The sequence below is a fragment of the Rhinatrema bivittatum genome, unplaced genomic scaffold (assembly GCF_901001135.1).
Source record: "Rhinatrema bivittatum unplaced genomic scaffold, aRhiBiv1.1, whole genome shotgun sequence".
NCBI classification, from domain to species: Eukaryota; Metazoa; Chordata; class Amphibia; order Gymnophiona; family Rhinatrematidae; genus Rhinatrema; species Rhinatrema bivittatum.
This window is the reverse complement of record NW_021821486.1, coordinates 1,951-19,803: the sequence shown is the minus strand read 5'-3', so window position 1 is coordinate 19,803 and position 17,853 is coordinate 1,951. Positions and strand designations below refer to the sequence as shown.

General features: G+C 50.9%; 1 protein-coding gene across 1 annotated transcript; it reads left to right on the top strand.

The window, feature by feature from the left end:
* Positions 1-3,178: 3,178 nt before the first annotated feature.
* LOC115082690 (L-seryl-tRNA(Sec) kinase-like) lies at positions 3,179-15,668 on the top strand. Its single transcript, XM_029586884.1, has 2 exons — positions 3,179-3,507; positions 15,270-15,668. Exons 1-2 carry the CDS (start codon positions 3,295-3,297, stop codon positions 15,666-15,668), a joined length of 612 nt encoding a protein of 203 aa, XP_029442744.1. The 5' UTR covers positions 3,179-3,294.
* Positions 15,669-17,853: the final 2,185 nt, after the last annotated feature.

Sequence of the window (17,853 nt, the reverse complement as noted above, 5' to 3'; positions counted from 1 at the left end):
TCACAATCTGCTTGTGATTTAACTACTCTGAACAATTTTGTGTCATCTGCAAATTTGATTATCTCACTCGTCGTATTTCTTTCCAGATCATTTATAAATATATTGAAAAGTAAGGGTCCCAATACAGATCCCTGAGGCACTCCACTTTCCACTCCCTTCCACTGAGAAAATTGCCCATTTAATCCTACTCTCTGTTTCCTGTCTTTTAGCCAGTTTGCAATCCACGAAAGGACATCGCCACCTGTCCCATGACTTTTTACTTTTCCTAGAAGCCTCTCATGAGAACTTTGTCAAACGCCTTCTGAAAATCCAAGTATACTACATCTACAGGTTCACCTTTATGCACATGTTTATTAACTTCTTCAAAAAAATGTAGGCGACCTGTGAGGCAAATATTCCTACCTGAATGGAATATGACATTAGAACTGGAGAACAGTACTCACTGCGGTGGGCTCTCTTACAGCTCAAGTGTTGCAGGATCCTCCGTTCTGTATTGAACCCAATTGTTTATATTGAGGTAGATGCATACATAAACACTTTACCAGATTAGGAATCCACCATTCCTGTTGTTGAAAACATCCATCATGAGCCCTGCAAGCTCTTCCTGCAAGGGAAAAATTCTCTTCAGACAAGGCCATTTGCATGATTGGGAAAACCACAACACATCGGCAATGGGCCACTTCCACAAACCCGTGCCCTTTAAACCACATCACACTTTCCCTAAGGGTGGAGAAGGGATGGGTTGGCCTCCTTCCACCTTCAGGGCATCTTCCTTCTGTTTTCAGCTTACCTTCCTTGGAATCTCTTGACTAGAACGTCACGCACCTGAAAGCTAGAAAACACATTCTCCTCCAAATTTCAGCATCCATGAGCCTGAGAACCAAGTTCTGCAAAACAAAATCAGGTTATAACAAACACCATTTCTTTGTTCACCAAGATCCGGCAACCAGAAACACAAATTCTGCACACAGTTGCATGGAAAAATGTAAATGAAGATAAACTTTTGAGAGAAAGATGCTATCCACATAGAGGAGGCAGGGAAAAGGCATGTCTGTACAGATGTGATGCTCAGCTGGACTTTCAGTGCAGACGTGTTGTATCAGCGAGAGCGCTGCTGCTAAGAAAGAAAACTGCAATCCCCTGATCCGATGCCAGAGGCTGTCAGAACATGGGGCAGGGGCTGGAGCCTTGACTGGAACCCCTCAAAGGTTTGCCAGCTTCCTGTCACTTTTCAATTCAATCCAGTCTTGAAGAGAACTTTCTTGAACGTTTTAGGTGCTGCGTTTGACTTCTTGGTTGGCCTGGCGGTGTTACTTGTGTAGCAGGTCCCCTGTCTGGTGCTTTACCCTTAACTAGGGGGGGGGGGGGGGGGGGGGGGGGGGCATGGGTCCAGATTTGAGTCCGGTTGGGGAGGAAGAATTTTCTTCATTCTCTGGCTTACCACGACTCACTCTAGGTTGAAAATATCACCAATATCAGCAATTTTGTCAAGAAAAGGAGTAAGGAAACAAAATGAGTAGAATAGGCAGGAAATAAGACTCAACTCAGTGTCCATCCATTCAGCCCTTGCACCAGAATTGGTAATAAAAAATTCAGGAGTCCAGAAGTGGTGTTTAACATCAATTCTTTACTGCAAATTAAAGGGTCCAGGAACCCCCCCCCCCCCCCATGAAAACTGAGAATCAGCATACAGCAGATAAGCAAAATAAAAAATATAGAAGATAGTTCACCATGGACAAGGAAACCCTATCTCTTGCATCTTCATCCTCGTCAGTGGGGTTGGAGAACTAGAGTGTGGCTTCCAGCATCAGCCAATCCAGAAACAGGTTCCAAACTTTCCAAAAATTCAGCTGTAATCCAGTTATCCTACATTTTCTCAAAAGCCTCCTAAATCTCTCTCCACTCTCGCTTATCTGGTTGCTTGGGCAAAAAAATATCCAATTCCAATCGTCAGGGAGATGGGGGGAAACCCTTCCCTTCAGAACAAGAAGTCAAAAATTCTCCAAACATCAAACTCTGCCTGGGCTGCGACTCTGGATGAATCTCTCCTTCTCACCTCTACATAAGAACATGCCATGCTGGGTCAGACCAAGGGTCCATCAAGCCCAGCATCCTGTTTCCAACAGTGGCCAATCCAGGCCATAAGAACCTGGCAAATACCCAAAAACTAAGTCTATTCCATGTAACCATTGCTAATGGCAGTGGTTATTCTCTAAGTGAACTTAATAGCAGGTAATGGACTTCTCCTCCAAGAACTTAACCTAACCTTTTTTTAAACCCAGCTATACTAACTGCACAAACCACATCCTCTGGTAACAAATTCCAGAGTTTAATTGTGCGCTAAGTGAAAAATAATTTTCTCCAATTAGTCTTAAATGTGCTACTTGCTAACCTCTGCTGGGAGATCAAGGGGCAGGCAAACTCCCTGTGCCTTCTCCAGCACCGTACCAATGGTCCTTATACCCCCTCGAAGGTGGGAACTCACTCCCACTACCCATAGCTGGGAAAAAAAATCCCGGAATTAGATTTAGTGATGGGCATAGCCCCCACCTCACTCCTGGACAAAGGTTTATCAAGCAACAATCACAAAATAAGGAGGTTCCTTTCTGTTCAGGGTTCAGGGTAGGTTCAGGGTTCAGGGTTCAGGGTTCAGGGTTGCCCCTCCCCCTCCCTGAGCAGCCCTAACCGGCGTAGAGACCTTTCCCCAGGGCCATGCCCCTCGGGCTACCAATCTGCAACACATTCCCTGCTTTTGTATTACCTTGGGAACACGTGTAAAACTGTCCGACCAATAAAGTTATGTGAATCTAACCCCGCCCTTCCCGCGGCTCCTCCCACAGGCCGCACCATCGTCCCCCAAAGGGCTCTTGCTACTGCCCCGCCTCACCTTCCTGCCGATTGGCCAACCTCTGAGGAAGTCTGTCGTGAGCCTTTTCGCTGATTGGTGAGGTAGGGGAAACGCTACCTTCTCTTCCCGCTGATTGGCCAGGCCAAGCGAATTCTACGCTATTCTTTTCTGCTGATTGGCAAGCAATGCAAGTACACTGCTACATGCAGGCTCTACTAACGCGCGCACCACCACCTCTACTGTGTGAGTGACGCATTTCATGTGTAGCTTTGCCTTCTTCCTTTATGCTTTCGCCCAGGGCCTATTGTAGGTTTGGGAAGTTTTGCCCAAAGCAAAAATGGCTGCTTCCAGTCTCACGTCATTAACGTAAATTTGCCTCGCTCCGTCTCTCCCAAGACCTCTTCTGATTGGCTGAGCGCCCTGTCATTGGATTAGGTTACGTGCGCATGCGTCAGACTCCGCCGCACCCTTGGCCCATGGAAGCGCTTCCTATGGCCCCTGCCAGAGCCAGGCCTGTCGGCCTTTGCGTGCTCTGCGGGCTCCCCGCCGCCGGTAAATCCTCTCTGGCCCGGGCCCTGGGCCGCGGCGCTGCTTGGGACTGCGCGCGCATTTCCTACGATGACGTCATCCCCGCGGAAGCTTTCCTGCCGCAGCTGGAGGTAAGCTGGAAGGCGGGGTCAAAGGAGGCCCCGCCCTGGAGGAGGAGTCTGGGAGAGACGCGCTTTACTATAATTTATTTTAACCACTTGAGGCGCCAGCCGAGTTTCTAGATGGCTTCCTTAATACAGCTCAGGCCATGCAATAATTGTAAAATGTTGCAATTATTAATAGGAAAGGTGGCAGCCGAGTTTCCGTACTGTGCAGGAGAGGAGCAGAAAGCGGGCCCTGCCCATCTGTGTCTGGTGCATGCAGACTGCAGGTGGAGGAGCCTAAAAATGGGAGGTGCATGGAGGCTGCCGGCTGGCTCCAGTGCTGCACGCATGGAGCTGTAGTTCTGAGACCCCCAGGACGTGCAGCACTGCAGCTCCACGCGGGCCATGGGGGCAGCATCAGGCCGTTTGCTCGGACTCTGCTGCCGCTCCTAGCTCTCCCTTGCCTCCTTGTGGGGTGGTTCTTCAGGAGGTGGTTTTGCTTTTTCCGTGTTTCTTGTGTGAGGCCCTGGACCCCTGTTCGAGAAGAAGCCCCAGAGCCTAAGGCAGTATCTCCCAATCTTTTCAAGCCCAAGGCACATGCGAACCTGATACTGGGAGAGCTAGAGGTAGCCCCTGACTGCCGGGGGCTTCTGATCCAGGCCGGGAGTTCTCCGCAGCCCCCCCCCCCCCCCCCCCGACTGCAGAGCTCAGCTCCCCCACGAGGGTCCTGTGGAGCAAAGTCAATTCATCCCTGCAGGGGGTCTGAGTGCAGAGGGTACATTTCCTCCTCCTCTGTGACAGAGCTTCGCCTCTGATGCATGGGACTGAGGCAGTTACTGCTTTGAGTCCCCAGTGTTATAGCAAATCCTGTGCATCCTCCTAGTTCTGAACATGGGGAGACCTCGGTTATATCTATGGAACCAGCGACATTTCTCTAAAAGTTGTAGTGCTTGGAGAATTGTCTCCCGTATCGAGACCTTTCTCTAATTCTATTTCTGTTATGCCATTTCTCATCTGCTGTATCTTCTAAGCTAACGGAGATGGACAATAGCCAGGGACTAATTGAGAGCAATTAAAGTGCTCAGCCTGGAATGATTACTAATATGCAACCTTCCTTAGTCAAAGGAATTAAAGATAATTTGACTCTTCACTATAAATGGGGACATGCTGGAAAATACATTGAGATCTCAAAATTTGTGCTTGCTGAATTTTCCAAAAATTTTTTTGTCTGGCATTAAATTGTTTAAAAACGGAGTGATTGGAATTTAGCAGTTTTCCCTAGCTACATGTTTCCCCGTATCTAAGTATTATTATATGCCCGGTAAGAAGATTGGGAACATCAGAAGGTGCCATGCATATCGTTCTGATAGTTCTCTCTGTCTACTTTTCTAGTTTACCTAATCTCAGTTTGCCATAAAGTTACTTCTTCAACAATACTCTAAATATAAGGGGTCCTTGTTCTGTGAGCATTTTGTGCAAGTGTTTCCAGATGTTTCTAAGGAAACCCAAGCCAAAAGAGAGTTGTTTCTCAGTTTGAAACCTTGGGTTCTAGCAATGGAGGCTTCGTTTTACTTACAATTCCCCTGTAAGTGTTTAGTAGAGTTACAGGGGGATACATTTGTTTTTCTTCATCCAGCACAGCTAGAAACTCTTATTTTGGCTAAAGCTTCTTGTTAATTGCTAGGAGTAGAAGCTGTTGTTCCCATTTGATGTGTACTTATTCAGAGTTGTTGTGTATATGTAATCATGGTATTTTTTTCCTTGTGGAATGATCTTGGATTTCCTTGTTTTGTATCATTTAATTGTAAATTAAAAAAAAAAAAAAAGCTAGGGAACCAATGAAAGTCCCACTAGTCTTGCTTCCCAATTTTAAAACAAAGGGAGTGGAGATGGATATGAACTAGCCATACTGGACCAGTTTCCTCTATTAACAAGTGCAGAGAAAAAGAGAAGTTGGCTTGATGCGGGCAGCTGGCTTGGTTACTTACCTTGGCTGCCAGAGCTCCTCCACTACTGCTGCTGCTCACAACATCCAGTGCTCGGTGCATGCGCTCCCTATCTCACTCAGCTTGGGGATGATGCATTCAAAAGAGGCAACTTGGGAGGGAGATTAGTACTGCTGTTTGAGCCACTGAAAGCGGGGCCTGGCTACACCTGCTGTGTAATGCCTATTCCCACATTCTGGGCTCAGGATGTAGCTTGGAAGAGGAGGCATGCATGATTACATTTTCTCAGAAAGGAGCTCCCTCTGCTGGTGACTCTTGATGTAGCTAGGAAGATGAGGCATGCATGATTACATTTTCTCAGAAAGGAGCTCCCTCTGCTGGTGACTCTTGATGTAGCTTGGAAGAAGAGGCATGCATGATTGCACATTCTCAGAAAGGGGCTCCCTCTGCTGGTGACTCTTGATGTAGCTTGGAAGACGAGGCTTGCGTGATTGCACATTCTCAGAAAGGGGCTCCCTCTGCTGGTGACTCTTGATGTAGCTTGGAAGACGAGGCTTGCGTGATTGCACATTCTCAGAAAGGAGCTCCCTCTGCTGGTGACTCTTGATGTAGCTTGGAAGACGAGGCTTGCGTGATTGCACATTCTCAGAAAGGGGCTCCCTCTGCTGGTGACTCTTGATGTAGCTTGGAAGAGGAGGCATGCATGATTGCACATTCTCAGAAAGGAGCTCCCTCTGCTGGTGACTCTTGATGTAGCTTGGAAGACGAGGCTTGCGTGATTACATTTTCTCAAAAAAGGAGCTCCCTCTGCTGGTGACTCTTGATGTAGCTTGGAAGACGAGGCATGCATGATTACATTTTCTCAAAAAGGAGCTCCCTCTGCTGGTGACTCTTGATGTAGCTTGGAAGACGAGGCTTGCGTGATTGCACATTCTCAGAAAGGAGCTCCCTCTGCTGGTGACTCTTGATGTAGCTTGGAAGAAGAGGCATGCGTGATTGTACGTTCTCAGAAAGGAGCTCCCTCTGCTGGTGACTCTTGATGTAGCTTGGAAGAAGAGGCATGCGTGATTGTACGTTCTCAGAAAGGAGCTCCCTCTGCTGGTGACTCTTGATGTAGCTTGGAAGAAGAGGCATGCGTGATTGTACGTTCTCAGAAAGGAGCTCCCTCTGCTGGTGACTCTTGATGTAGCTTGGAAGACGAGGCTTGCGTGATTGCACGTTCTCAGAAAGGAGCTCCCTCTGCTGGTGACTCTTGATGTAGCTTGGAAGAGGAGGCATGCATGAGTACACGTTCTCAGAAAGGAGCTCCCTCTGCTGGTGACTCTTGATGTAGCTTGGAAGACGAGGCTTGCGTGATTGCACATTCTCAGAAAGGGGCTCCCTCTGCTGGTGACTCTTGATGTAGCTAGGAAGAGGAGGCATGCGTGATTACATTTTCTCAGAAAGGAGCTCCCTCTGCTGGTGACTCTTGATGTAGCTAGGAAGAGGAGGCATGCGTGATTGCACGTTCTCAGAAAGGAGCTCCCTCTGCTGGTGACTCTTGATGTAGCTTGGAAGACGAGGCTTGTGTGATTGCACATTCTCAGAAAGGGGCTCCCTCTGCTGGTGACTCTTGATGTAGCTTGGAAGACGAGGCTTGCGTGATTGCACATTCTCAGAAAGGGGCTCCCTCTGCTGGTGACTCTTGATGTAGCTTGGAAGAGGAGGCATGCATGATTGCACATTCTCAGAAAGGAGCTCCCTCTGCTGGTGACTCTTGATGTAGCTTGGAAGACGAGGCTTGCGTGATTGCACATTCTCAGAAAGGGGCTCCCTCTGCTGGTGACTCTTGATGTAGCTTGGAAGAGGAGGCATGCATGAGTACACATTCTCAGAAAGGAGCTCCCTCTGCTGGTGACTCTTGATGTAGCTTGGAAGACGAGGCTTGTGTGATTGCACATTCTCAGAAAGGGGCTCCCTCTGCTGGTGACTCTTGATGTAGCTTGGAAGAGGAGGCATGCATGAGTACACATTCTCAGAAAGGGGCTCCCTCTGCTGGTGACTCTTGATGTAGCTAGGAAGAGGAGGCATGCGTGATTACATTTTCTCAGAAAGGAGCTCCCTCTGCTGGTGACTCTTGATGTAGCTAGGAAGAGGAGGCATGCGTGATTGCACGTTCTCAGAAAGGAGCTCCCTCTGCTGGTGACTCTTGATGTAGCTTGGAAGAAGAGGCATGCGTGATTGCACGTTCTCAGAAAGGAGCTCCCTCTGCTGGTGACTCTTGATGTAGCTTGGAAGACGAGGCTTGCGTGATTGTACGTTCTCAGAAAGGAGCTCCCTCTGCTGGTGACTCTTGATGTAGCTTGGAAGAAGAGGCTTGCGTGATTGTACGTTCTCAGAAAGAGCTCCCTTTGCTGCAAGGTGCTGACAGCAGAGCTCAGTGGCTGACTTGGATCAGAGCAGCAGGCAGTGTTGACTTTTCCGTGCCACATCTAATCAGGTCTGAAGATAGCAGGATATTGTTTTCCCCTTTTAGTTAGTGTATTTTTGGATTAATTATTTCTTGGGGCTACAGTAGCAGCCCCAGCTTGCTTCTCTCCCCCCCCCCCCCCCCTTCAGAAGGGAAGGAACTATTTCTCTTTTCTGTTTTGAGAAGTTTTGTTTGCCTTCTTCCTTTGGCATTTTCTTTGTTGTGCATTTAGTGCCCCCCTCCCCATTTAATATTCTAAAAAAGGGACTCTGTGGGGAGCAGAAGAAAGCAAGGCACAATTCTGCTCCTGGTCTCAAGTTGGCTTCCAACATTTAGAAGGAACAGGTCGTGCTCTGGCTCTAAGGCCCCCCCCCCCCCCCCCCATCATTCAGGAAGCGGGCACTGCCTGCAAGGGTTTAGGGGTGGGGACTTACCGATGTCCCCTGGGTAGACCCAATGGACCACCAGCAAGTGACCTGAGCCAGAGCAACCTCTGAGGAAGGCCGGGCTGCAGTACTGCCAGAGCCCCAGGAAGAAGGTGGAGAAGCTGCTTCCAGCCTCGTGGCAGAAAACATTGTGGCTGCCCTTGACTCCCAGCGAGATTTCATTAATGTCGCTCTGAGTGCCCTGGCACTCCCCTCCCCTGTCCCAGGGACATCAGTCCTGCCTGAGGTGGTGACGGGCTAGAGGATGGATTACTGGGAGTCGCCTCACTGCCTGGAGCCTCTCTGGGTCCTGTGGGAGATGGAAAAGATCGTGGGAAGAAGAATTCCAAGGCGAGACGAGAACCGAGCCCTAACACTGATTCGGAGGTACTGAACCTCCACTTGATGAGGAATTAATGGAGGTGTCAGCAAGACCGGATCGACTGAATCTCCTCCTCCCAGACAAGGTAAGCCAATAAGCCTCCTCATGACTCTAGATCATTGAAGGAGACCAGCGATGAGAGAGACACAGGAGAGGGTACCTAAGCTGGGAGACCTCTCTGACAGGGAGGAGGCTCAGGAAGAGCCCTCGACGACGAAGATAAAGGTGGGACGAGCTGATGGAGAGCTGGTCCTTTCCTGCTACCCCTCTGGGAGAGCAGCTGGGCAGGCAGCACCAGAAGGAGCCCAGGATTAGGGTCTGACCTGTAACGAGGTAGGCACATTTAAGATGTCAGAAGTCGTGCCAGCTCTAAATGAGATCTTCTCATGTGGGGAAGGCCCAAAGAAAGAAGGACAAGAAGCATTCAGCCAGCAAGGGCTAAGCACAGCACCGTGTGGTATAAAAGGAAACTGGAAGGGTGGACTTAGTCACACCGAGTCCTGCGATTGAGCAAGGAAAGTGCAAAGGTTACGCAAGCCTTCTTCCTCGTCACGAGTTGGCTCCCAGAACTGGTGGAGGATGTTATGCTGCCTGCTCAGAACATCCATAATTGTGCCTCCAACATAGCAGAGCCAAAGCCACTGCTGGCAGCCACCATGGCCAGTGGAAAGGCCGTGGTGATCCTGAGCATGATGGCCAGTGTGGTGCCGGCATTAAAAGGGCAAATTAGGGTGGGAGCCTAGCAGTTAGAGCCCGTAATTAGGGTGGTACTTTCAGATGTGCCATTCTACCTCCCAGATGTTGTTTTTGGGGCCTCACCTCAAGGACCTGGGGGAGACGAAGTTTGTAGCCACAGGAATTCCCCCGGGCCACATGGAGTCCTTCAAGCATCTGGGGTAAAGGGCTGGTTCCAGATGTGGTAAATGGGCAGTCCATATAGAGATTATTCTTCAGACAAGACGAGGTGGTTTGGCAGTTACGGTCGCTTCCCCTGAGGTAGTTTGAGCACCTGCATTGTCATCCCCTGTCCCTGAGGCTTTAAAATCATGAGTTGAATAGAACAGGTAAATGTAAATTGGTTATTTACTCTTTCAAAAAATACAAAGACTACGAGGAACTCCATGAAGTTAGTAAATAGCACATTCAAAACAAATCAGAGAAAATTCTTTTTCACTCAATGCACAATTAAGCTCTGGAAATCATTGCTGGAGGATGTGGTTAAAACAATTAGCATAGCTGGGTTTAAAAAAAGTTTTGAACAAATTCCTGGAAAAGTTAATCAACTGTCATTTTCCAAGTAGACTTAGGGAATAGCCCTTTTTATTACTTTATGATAGTAGCATGGGATCTATTTACTGTTTGGGATCCTGCCAGGTTCTTGTGACCTGGATTGGGCACTGTTGAAAACAGGATGCTGGGATTGTTGGACCTTCGGTCTGACCCAGTATGACAGGTTCTTATGCTCAGAAATGTAAAGCTTGTGGTGTATGGTAAAAAAAGTTTTTAATGGAAAATCTAGCATATGAGGATGATAAAATTCCCATTGTATCTAAGATATTTTATTTTCCCTATCAATCTAGAAATTCACAAGATCAAGAAGGAGAGAGAAGTCCAGGGATTTCCTCTTTTTTAGAGGAATCACTAGACATTATAAATAAACGAACTACTTTATTTGTTTCTTTCTCTCTTGAGAGAGAGAAAGATCAAGTTTTTGAGAAGTTTTTCAGGAATAAAGATCGCTCCTTTTGTGGGCAAAGAGTATATTTATTTCCAGATGTCTCGAGGCCTACACAGGCCCGTCGAAGACAATTCCTTGCCCTGAAAAGTAAAACCCTAGAAATAGGGGCAACTTTTTTTCTAAAGTTTCCTGCTAAATGTTATATAAATTTTCAGGGAAATAAATTTATATTCTCGGATCCCATACATTTGGAGACATTTATTGCAGACAAATCTGAGCCCAACAGAGTTAATAACATCTAACAGTAAGGCCAATAGGAATTAAATTGCAATTCTCTCTCCTCTTATCTAGATATATTTGGTTTTATTATGTTATTGTGGGATCCCCCAATTATATTATTTTGTCTTGAACAACATAATTTTGTTTATGGGTAATAATTATTGTATTTTGAAGATATGTATGTTGTATTACAAGATTTCTTATCTTATTTGGAATTATGGTGAAATATATAAAAAAATTTTCAATAAAGTATAAATTTAAAAAAAAGAAATGTAAAGCTTGTGACTACTTTTTATTCTCAGAATCTGTGTAATTTATGAAAGGGAAACTTTTCCTTGTGAAAACTGCATGCAGACCTGTACCTGCTAATCCCTCCCCGGCTCTGCTCCCAAGAAAGCCTCCTTGCTCTAGGTCAGAGAGGGTGGGAGACGAGGAACGCGTCCTGTTACCTGCAGGAATTCCCCTCCCCACCAGTGCCATGAGAAACGACCCGCTGTGTACTTCTCTGCTTCCTCCTCCTCCTTCCCTCCCTCTTCTCCTGTCCCTTGGGAGCAGTGAGGGGTGCAGTCAGTACTTCCTCTAGGTACCCCCTCAGGGCTGCTAGCCTTACTGGTCCATGCAGTGCTTCCTCTGATGGAGACCTGAGGTGAGGCCTCGCTAACACAGGGGCCGATGCAGTAAAGTGCGCTCGGCCTGGAATAGACTGGCACGCGGCGCGGTAAGGAGATCAGCGCGTGCGGAACGTGCGGGGTAAAGCGCGCTCAGCCTGGAATAGACTGGCACTCGGTGCGGTAAGGAGATCAGCGCGTGCGGAACGTGCGGGGTAAAGCGCGCTCAGCCTGGAATAGACTGGCACGCGGCGCGGTAAGGAGATCAGCGCGTGCGGAACGTGTGGGGTAAAGCGCGCTCAGCCTGGAATAGACTGGCACTGGGTGCGGTAAGGAGATCAGCGCGTGCAGAACGTGCGGGGTAAAGTGCGCTCGGCCTGGAATAGACTGGCACTCGGCGCGGTAAGGAGATCAGCACGTGCGGAACGTGCGGGGTAAAGTGCGCTCGGCCTGGAATAGACTGGCACGCGGCGCGGTAAGGAGATCAGCGCGTGCGGAACGTGCGGGGTAAAGTGCGCTCAGGCTGGAATAGACTGGCACTGGGTGCGGTAAGGAGATCAGCGCGTGCGGAACGTGCGGGGTAAAGCGCGCTCAGCCTGGAATAGACTGGCACGCGGCGCGGTAAGGAGATCAGTGCGTGCAGAACGTGCGGGGTAAAGTGCGCTCGGCCTGGAATAGACTGGCACTCGGCGCGGTAAGGAGATCAGCGCGTGCGGAACGTGCGGGGTAAAGTGCGCTCAGGCTGGAATAGACTGGCACTCGGTGCGGTAAGGAGATCAGCGCGCGCGGAACGTGCGGGGTAAAGTGTGCTCAGCCTGGAATAGACTGGCACGCGGCGCGGTAAGGAGATCAGCGCGTGCGGAACGTGCGGGGTAAAGTGCGCTCGGCCTGGAATAGACTGGCACTGGGTGCGGTAAGGAGATCAGTGCGTGCGGAACGTGCGGGGTAAAGTGCGCTCGGCCTGGAATAGACTGGCACTCGGTGCGGTAAGGAGATCGGCACGTGCGGGGTAAAGTGCGCTCGGCCTGGAATAGACTGGCACTCGATGCGGTAAGGAGATCGGCACGTGCGGAACGTGCGGGGTAAAGTGCGCTCGGCCTGGAATAGACTGGCACTGGGTGCGGTAAGGAGATCGGAACGTGCGGGGTAAAGTGCGCTCGGCCTGGAATAGACTGGCACTGGGTGTGGTAAGGAGATCAGCGCGTGCAGAACATGCGGGGTAAAGCGCGCTCGGCCCGAATAGACTGGCACTCGGTGCGGTAAGGAGATCAGCGCGTGCAGGAACGTGCGGGGTAAAGTGCGCTCGGCCCGGAATAGACTGGCACTGGGTGCGGTAAGGAGATCAGCGCGTGCGGAACGTGCGGGGTAAAGTGCGCTCGGCCGGAATAGACTGGCACTGGGTGCGGTAAGGAGATCAGCGCGTGCGGAACGTGCGGGGTAAAGTGCGCTCGGCCCGGAATAGACTGGCACTGGGTGCGGGAAGGAGATCAGCGCGTGCGGAACGTGCGGGGTAAAGTGCGCTCGGCCCGGAATAGACTGGCACTGGGTGCGGTAAGGAGATCAGCGCCTGCGGAACGTGCGGGGTAAAGTGCGCTCGGCCTGGAATAGACTGGCACGCGGCGCGGTAAGGAGATCAGCGCGTGCGGAACGTGCGGGGTAAAGTGCGCTCGGCCTGGAATAGACTGGCACTCGGCGCGGTAAGGAGATCAGCGCGTGCGGAACGTGCGGGGTAAAGTGCGCTTGGTCTGGAATAGACTGGCACTCGGCGCGGTAAGGAGATCAGCGCGTGCGGAACGTGCGGGGTAAAGTGCGCTCGGCCTGGAATAGACTTGCACTGGGTGCGGTAAGGAGATCAGCGCGCGCGGAACGTGCGGGGTAAAGCGGCGCTCGGCCTGGAATAGACTGGCACGCGGCGCGGTAAGGAGATCAGCGCGTGCGGAACGTGCGGGGTAAAGCGCGCTCGGCCTGGAATAGACTGGCACGCGGCGCGGTAAGGAGATCAGCGCGTGCGGAACGTGCGGGGTAAAGCGCGCTCGGCCTGGAATAGACTGGCACGCGGCGCGGTAAGGAGATCAGCGAGTGCGGAACGTGCGGGGTAAAGCGCGCTCGGCCTGGAATAGACTGGCACGCGGCGCGGTAAGGAGATCGGAACGTGCGGGGTAAAGTGCGCTCGGCCTGGAATAGACTGGCACTGGGTGCGGTAAGGAGATCAGCGCGTGCAGAACGTGCGGGGTAAAGCGCGCTCGGCCTGGAATAGACTGGCACTCGATGCAGTAAGGAGATCAGTGCATGCGGAACGTGCAGGGTAAAGTGCGCTCGGCCTGGAATAGACTGGCACTCGATGCGGTAAGGAGATCGGCGCGCGCGGAACGTGCGGGGTAAAGTGCGCTCGGCCTGGAATAGACTGGCACTCGATGCGGTAAGGAGATCAGTGCATGCGGAACGTGCAGGGTAAAGTGCGCTCGGCCTGGAATAGACTGGCACTCGATGCGGTAAGGAGATCGGCGCGCGCGGAACGTGCGGGGTAAAGTGCGCTCGGCCTGGAATAGACTGGCACTCGATGCGGTAAGGAGATCGGCGCGTGCGGAACGTGCGGGGTAAAGTGCGCTCAGCCTGGAATAGACTGGCACTCGGCGCGGTAAGGAGATCAGCGCGTGCAGAACGTGTGCCCACCCAGTGTAAACTGCACGTAGGTGAGGACATTGCTTATTACCCCTGATTCAGTACAGCGCTGGTGCCCGACGCACGCTCTTTAATGCGCCAGATTTAACTGCGGCCTCGGCAGTGGCGTAAAAACAACCTGCAGTCAAGGACTCATGAAAAACATGAAAAACTAAGGCTCTCTGTCTTGTGATGTGAGCCCGCCCCCTTAGTGTCATTCTGACGCTTTAATTTACTGCTTTTGCTGGAGGAGAACCTGTGTGTTTTGACTTTTCTTGTCGCCACACAATTTGGGCGTCCATGGCGAGGGGCAGCCAATCTTTTGCTGAGGTCGCGGGATGAAAACGGATGCGAGCAGTGAGCGCCCGCTGCGATAGAGCATTGAGTGCCATGGACGTTCAGTTCTCCGTTAGTGCCTCCTCCTTAACGCTGCCACTCGTTTAAATATTGCATCGGACGCCCAGGGGCTGTGGCGGTGCTGATGTTAAGCAAACAGGCCCTCGGCACTAGCGCGCGTTTTACAGCATCGGCCCCCTCGGTGCTCCCCCATCATCACTTTCTCTTCTCTTCCCTCTCCCTCCTTCCTCACCACCTTCCCTTCCGTCTCCCCCACACTCTGTGGCACATTCAGCTGCCTCCCCATGTCCTGAGCAGGCTTTCTCCCTCTGCAGTCAGATCGGCAGGGAGCCAGCAGCTCTCACAAGACTACAAGGCCCTGTGCAGTTTCTACTGCAGAGAAAGTGCTGCTCCCTGACTGCAGGAGGCTGCAGCCGTGCCGCCAGTAGCACAGCCTAGCACCCGACGTTTGTACATTTTTCCCTGAATCTGAAACTTCCCCAGCCCTGTGGTTTTCAGGATTGTCACAGTGTGAGTGCCCGAGGGGAGGTCTCCAGTGTGCGCAGATCTCTCGTGTTACGCGGCAAACCACGGCAGATAAAAATCGGAAGGCGATTTTGCACATCCGTCGTGCAAACCCCGAGAAGCAGGCTCGGTGCTGGGGAAGCTGCGCACCAGTGAGGTTAGCCTAGCACGGGCCGTCTTTCTGAGTGCTAAGCTCTACTTTGGGATTCACAGGTCCTTGGCAGCTGTCAAGCCTTTCTCCAGATGTAGTGAGCGGGATGTGCAGCGCTGAGAGAGTTTTCCAGGAAGGCCTCGGTGTTTAAGGTTTAGTGTGAGGGTTCGGCCTAGGCTGCAGTGCACATCTCTCCTGGGATCTGGCACATGCAGTGCTGCATAGGAGCCTTTCCCCTCTCCCTCCATGTAATCTGCCCAATAACCAGAGCCTATGTGGGCTGTACTTTTGCACAGGGCGATTTATTTTCTTCACTGCTGCTGATATGAACTTGTGATTATTTTTCTAGATGTCCTGCTGGAAGCAGCACAGACGCCAGCTGTTAATATACGTTGAGCACTTCTTACTGGCTCTTAAAAACGGTTCTTCTCTGTGTGCTCCAACCCAAAGAATACCCAACACCTGGCAAAGGTTTGTTAATACTCTGACGGAGCAGGGCCTGGTGTCTTCAGAATCGGCAGGCACTGAACCACGGCATCGCCTGCTAAACCCCACAGCCCGCAGGCCCCTCTACGTGGTACTGGACGATAACTTCTATTACCAGAGCATGAGATACGAGGTCTACCAGCTGGCACGGAAATGTAATCTTTTACTTCTCTTTGGCTTTCTCCTATCCATGCATGCTTTCTGCAGACTCTTCCTGCCTCCCTCTGTCACGTGGGGCGAGCTTTGCAGTGCCCAGAGCTGAGAGCAGGATGCAGCTCTCCTGCCAGGTCACCTGCCCTACCGAACGGTTAAGTTTATGCAGCTAAATCTTAGTCAGATAATAGAGAGGCGGGATGGGGGCATTCCAGGGCAAGGCAAAAATATATCTGGCTAGCACTGATAGCACAGGTCACGTTACCTTACCTGTATCTGGCCAGCACTGATAGCACAGGCCACGTTACCTTACCTGTATCTGACCAGCACTGATAGCTCAGGTCACGTTACCTTACCTGTATCTGACCAGCACTGATAGCACAGGTCACGTTACCTTACCTGTATCTGACCAGCACTGATAGCTCAGGTCACGTTACCTTACCTGTATCTGACCAGCACTGATAGCACAGGTCACGTTACCTTACCTGTATCTGACCAGCACTGATAGCGCAGGTCACGTTACCTTACCTGTATCTGACCAGCACTGATAGCACAGGCCACGTTACCTTACCTGTATCTGGCTAGCACTGATAGCACAGGTCACGTTACCTTACCTGTATCTGGCCAGCACTGATAGCTCAGGTCAAGTTACCTTACCTGTATCTGACCAGCACTGATAGCGCAGGTCACGTTACCTCACCTGTATCTGGCCAGCACTGATAGCGCAGGTCACGTTACCTTACCTGTATCTGACCAGCACTGATAGCACAGGCCACGTTACCTTACCTGTATCTGACCAGCACTGATAGCACAGGCCACGTTACCTTACCTGTATCTGACCAGCACTGATAGCGCAGGTCACGTTACCTTACCTGTATCTGGCCAGCACTGATAGCACAGGTCACGTTACCTTACCTGTATCTGAATAGCACTGATAGCACAGGTCACGTTACCTCACCTGTATCTGGCCAGCACTAATAGCGCAGGTCACGTTACCTCACCTGTATCTGAATAGCACTGATAGCGCGGGTCACGTTACCTTACCTGTATCTGGCCAGCACTGATAGCGCAGGTCACGTTACCTCACCTGTATCTGCCTAGCACTGATAGCGCAGGTCACGTTACCTCACCTGTATCTGGCCAGCACTGATAGCACAGGTCACGTTACCTTACCTGTATCTGCCTAGCACTGATAGCACAGGTCACGTTACCTTACCTGTATCTGGCCAGCACTGATAGCGCAGGTCACGTTACCTCACCTGTATCTGGCCAGCACTGATAGCGCAGGTCACGTTACCTCACCTGTATCTGGCCAGCACTAATAGCGCAGGTCACGTTACCTCACCTGTATCTGAATAGCACTGATAGCGCAGGTCACGTTACCTTACCTGTATCTGACCAGCACTGATAGCACAGATCACGTTACCTTACCTGTATCTGGCCAGCACTGATAGCGCAGGTCACGTTACCTCACCTGTATCTGGCCAGCATTGATAGCGCAGGTCACGTTACCTTACCTGTATCTGCCTAGCACTGATAGCACAGGCCACGTTACCTTACCTGTATCTGACCAGCACTGATAGCACAGATCACGTTACCTTACCTGTATCTGGCCAGCACTAATAGCGCAGGTCACGTTACCTTACCTGTATCTGGACCAGCACTGATAGCACAGATCACGTTACCTTACCTGTATCTGGCCAGCACTGATAGCGCAGGTCACGTTACCTTACCTGTATCTGCCTAGCACTGATAGCGCAGGCCACGTTACCTTACCTGTATCTGACCAGCACTGATAGCACAGGCCACGTTACCTCACCTGTATCTGGCCAGCATTGATAGCACAGGCCACGTTACCTTACCTGTATCTGGCCAGCATTGATAGCACAGGCCACGTTACCTCACCTGTATCTGGCCAGCATTGATAGCGCAGGTCACGTTACCTTACCTGTATCTGACCAGCACTGATAGCACAGATCACGTTACCTTACCTGTATCTGGCCAGCACTGATAGCGCAGGTCACGTTACCTTACCTGTATCTGCCTAGCTCTGATAGCACAGGCCACGTTACCTTACCTGTATCTGACCAGCACTGATAGCACAGGCCACGTTACCTTACCTGTATCTGACCAGCACTGATAGCACAGGCCACGTTACCTTACCTGTATCTGGCCAGCATTGATAGCGCAGGTCACGTTACCTTACCTGTATCTGCCTAGCACTGATAGCACAGGCCACGTTACCTTACCTGTATCTGACCAGCACTGATAGCTCAGGTCACGTTACCTTACCT